Source organism: Austrofundulus limnaeus, unplaced genomic scaffold (assembly GCF_001266775.1).
Source record: "Austrofundulus limnaeus strain Quisiro unplaced genomic scaffold, Austrofundulus_limnaeus-1.0 Scaffold59, whole genome shotgun sequence".
Taxonomy (NCBI): Eukaryota; Metazoa; Chordata; class Actinopteri; order Cyprinodontiformes; family Rivulidae; genus Austrofundulus; species Austrofundulus limnaeus.
In genome coordinates this window covers 1141630-1145558 of record NW_013952461.1, presented here as the reverse complement: position 1 = coordinate 1145558, position 3929 = coordinate 1141630, and the positions used below count along the sequence as shown (strand labels likewise).

General features: G+C 36.2%; 1 protein-coding gene across 4 annotated transcripts in view; it reads right to left on the bottom strand.

Moving 5' to 3' along the window:
- Nucleotides 1–385, bottom strand: part of im:7151449 (complement decay-accelerating factor) — a 12116-nt gene extending 11731 nt beyond the window's left edge. For 2 of the 4 annotated variants that reach the window (XM_014009561.1, XM_014009563.1), the window contains exon 1: nt 246–383. In XM_014009561.1, coding sequence (XP_013865015.1) covers nt 246–330 — 85 coding nt within the window. In that variant the 5' untranslated portion in view covers nt 331–383. Of the gene's footprint in view, nt 1–245 lie in introns of all 4 variants that reach the window. The other 2 variants (XM_014009562.1, XM_014009564.1) reach the window with 2 other exon arrangements.
- Between the last annotated feature and the right edge of the window lie 3544 nt (nt 386–3929).

The window sequence follows — 3929 nt, the reverse complement described above, 5'->3', positions numbered from 1 at the left end:
CATTTCAGTGAGCTTTTCTTTCTTTTACTAATAAAAGATTACAAACAAATTTATCCACGTCTGTAATATGTTTAATAAATTTATTCTAGTAAAACATCAGCTGATTTTTTTAAGTKACTAAACTTTAATTTTCCAGTTAGACAATCACCAGAGAAAGCTTTTTTTCCCCCATGAAGGCAACATAAAAAGTGATGTCTGCTGCAGATCACGTCATCATAAACACCTTCATCTGTTCTCACACTGACCTGCTGTGTTCCACACAAAGAGGAAGACCAGGAGCAGGGACTTGAATTGTCGCTGCCCACGCGTGTCCTCTAATAAAACTTCCATGACGAGCTGCAGATGAAGAGATGAGCACCCAGTATCAGACCAGTCCGGACCCGCTCCAGCTGTTATTTATACTCACACACAGGACCGGCGCGTTTAACGCCTCATGAGTCATCGAGTATCGAAGGAAGCGCAAAAAGAGATTTCAAAATAAAAGCCCTAAATTATTCAAAGTGTCCATTAACAACAGAAACACAAAGGAACTACTACTTAATTSATGCAACATATTGATTAGTTACACAATTACTACGTTAAAACATCAAAACAATAAAAGCATATTAAAAACAGAGCAGTTCACTCAGATTGTAGGTTTAGTACAGGGGTCTGCAGCCATTTCTGCTCCTGGCTCGCCAATGAAATGTGCAAAATAAGCTACAGCTGTGATTATCAACTGGTGGACCGTGGGCCTTTTCAAGGTCTTTTCGTGAACCTTTATGGCCAGTGGAGGGGACATAAACCTAAAAAAAATATATTGTGGTTTTTATTATTTATTATTATTTTGACACTTCAAGACTGAAAATAAAAAAAACATAATTCATGCACAAGAAAAATACTGGCTAGAGTTTGTACAGAATTTCATAAAAACTAGACATTTTTTTCTAATTCTTATTATGCAGTCCTGGTGTTTAAAGCTGATGGATTTGAGAGAAAGATTATAGAAAGAAGTTGGATTATTTAGGTAGAAAACAGGTTAGCATGAGCTAACATGTTTTACTTTTTGTATTAATATTTTTGTATTAGCACATTGATCACATTTTTGCATAACATTTATTAGTGTTGTGAGTATAAAAACAAAAAAAATCTGTTATGTTTGGTCACATTTTCAAAGAGCCACTGCAGAGGGACCAAATGTGGCCCCAGAGCCACAGGTTGCAGACCCCTGAGCTAGTAGAATATGTGAGCGTTTCAGTTTCTGCTTATGAATGTTACTTTTTAAAAAGACTTTCCCTTTTTAATAAATCCTATAGTTAAGGTTGGCTTGWCCATCCAATCTTTTAACATTTGTCTCTTTCTTCTCCTCTAAAAGCCCAGCTGGTCGAGGCAGATGGCCGCCCATCCTGAGCCCAGTTCTGATGGACGTTTATTTTTGTTGAAAAGCAGTTCTGCCTTCCCACTGTCACCAGTATGCTGCTTCTGATAGAAGAACTCATCTTAACATAGATATATTTTTTACCAAATAAGTTTTTTCATAATGTACTTTAGGCCTRATTAAAAGTACTGTGTTATAATAAGAAAAAATAAACTTTACTCAGATGTAATCTAGTCTGAACAGAATTTATGAACCCTGACTTTTGTGGTGATTGAAGCTGTGCTAAATATTAGGGGTGCAACGATACAGGAAATTCACGGTTCGGTTCGGTTCGATATTTTAGTCTCACAGTTAGATATTTTTTCAATACAAAAAAGAGAAATGTCCATGCCCCTTTTAAACTGTAATTTATTTAAATTAATCATGAACATTTGTTTAACCTCAAAAGTACAGTTTTTAAATTAAATGTTGCTGAAACAGCAAGTTTCTCAGTTGATCTGCGCTCAAAAATGCAGCCTAGGTGGAGTAGTCGAACACAGATCCACTGATCCTTYAACACAGAGCATCTTCAGAAGACAAGTTGATAAAGTAAATTTTTAAAATCTGCATTGTTCGATACAGCACTGTTCGATACGGTTCGGTACGGGTACATGTATTGTTGCACCCCTACTAAATAGGTAAACTGAATAGGTCATAGATTAGGGTGTGTAGGAAAACAGGAATAATGAAACAACGTGCTTCAACAATTTAGTGAAAGTTTAGTCAAGTCTAGTCTAAATTGTTACCACCTGATTTCGAAATTTACCTTTGGAAATGAGTAATCTTATTTTGAAAGTCCCAACCGGAAGTATCTTGTTTTAAGTTGTCACTTTACAAAACTTTGAAGCCTTAATTTCCATGTCAACTTTGAGGCAGAATAAAAAAAATGTGAGTCAAGTTTCTGTTTCTAATCATGTTTTAGTAAAAATTAAAAAATAAATAAATAAATAAATAAAAACACATATGGTTTTATTAACTCATCAGTCTGACCCTCCTAATGCGGCCCCCACCTTCACAAGGAGGCAGAGGAAATTTCCCTGAAGTTTGCAGACCCCCAAAACTGTGGAAAACCTATGGGTGTAACCTGTTGTCCAGTTAAATAAAGGACACACACGTCAGCATTGAACTCACTATATAAAGTTAACAGTAATTCTTACGTCATCATTTAATCAGTAGAATGAAATTAAACCATTCAAATAGTTTTTCAACCACCTTAAAGAATGAGTCACCGTCTGTGGCTGGAGACATTGTTGTGGATACAGATCTTTTTTTTCTCTCTCTCTCTCTCTTTCCAAAAAGGGGGTTGTGCCTCATTGACACACACACACACACACACACACACACACACACACACACACACACACACACACACACACACACAGCTAAATTCCAAAGAATCCTCAACACATTTTAACCACGAGCCTTTTCTTTCCTCCACCCACTGTTGTCAGAGAAACCTTCAGACCCAAAGAGCAACAAAAGGGTTTCTAAGCCTCAATGAGCACTCTGGTGATTCATTTTTTCCCCCCTAAAGCAGTCAAAAACACCAGATCTGGTTTATTTCTGTAACATTTTAATCAGGTAAATCACTTAAAAAAAATAAAAGCAGCATGAAGCCTGGTTTGAAAGTTGAAAATATATATTTTAGAAATCTGTGTTTTAAAAAAAGCCAATAAAATATGTGTTGTGAAATAGGAGGTGCACACCTTACTCTCTTTTAAGGAGGTAAATAAACTACAGCAGCAGTTGGTGCTGGTTAAGTCGTGGCACAGCGGGCTTTTCTTATCTCTTTCAACAGCCTGTCCAAGGAAATKATCAAGACACCTCCCTTTTCAACGGCCTACAGGAATGCATCTGCTTCTCCTCCTGTCTGATAGTGAAGAAAAAAAAAACGTTTCTAAAGTTTAAATATCAACTCACAGCTGCATATTTCATGTCAGACATAACAACATACGTTGTAAGGAGCAAGGTTAATATTTTATTTTCTTATCTCAGATTTGTCCAGGTTAACTTTTTGTCCTTTCATAAATATTTTTTTATAAGGGGGATCATTTTTGCAGGAAAAACATTCAAACAATTAAAACTGACTAAACTCCAGCTATTTTTTCCCCTTTTTTCCTGCAGAATTCCTGTGCAATGAGTAGCATTTTAAAGTGCGTGTATAGTGAAYAACTTGACACCAATATTTAGCACAACAGCTGTAAAATTGACAGAGTAAAAACCAGCTTGGATTTCCGGGTCACTTGGCCGTGGCAGCCATCTTGAATCAGGTTGACTTCAAACGTTAATCAGTTGTAGATGTTCTTCTAATGATTACTTTCTGGGAGTTTCACTGAAAATAACCCATGGCTCATGAGCTAATTTGGTAACAATGACCGAMCACTTCAAGTCAGGGACATCTTGAGTTGAAAAGATGAACTGCATAAAAGACAAAACTATGAATGAACGGAACACTCCACGTTAGTCAGTGCAGCAAAATCTGCCCTGTATATTAAAATAAATATTGAAAATACATAAATCATATTTATAAAGC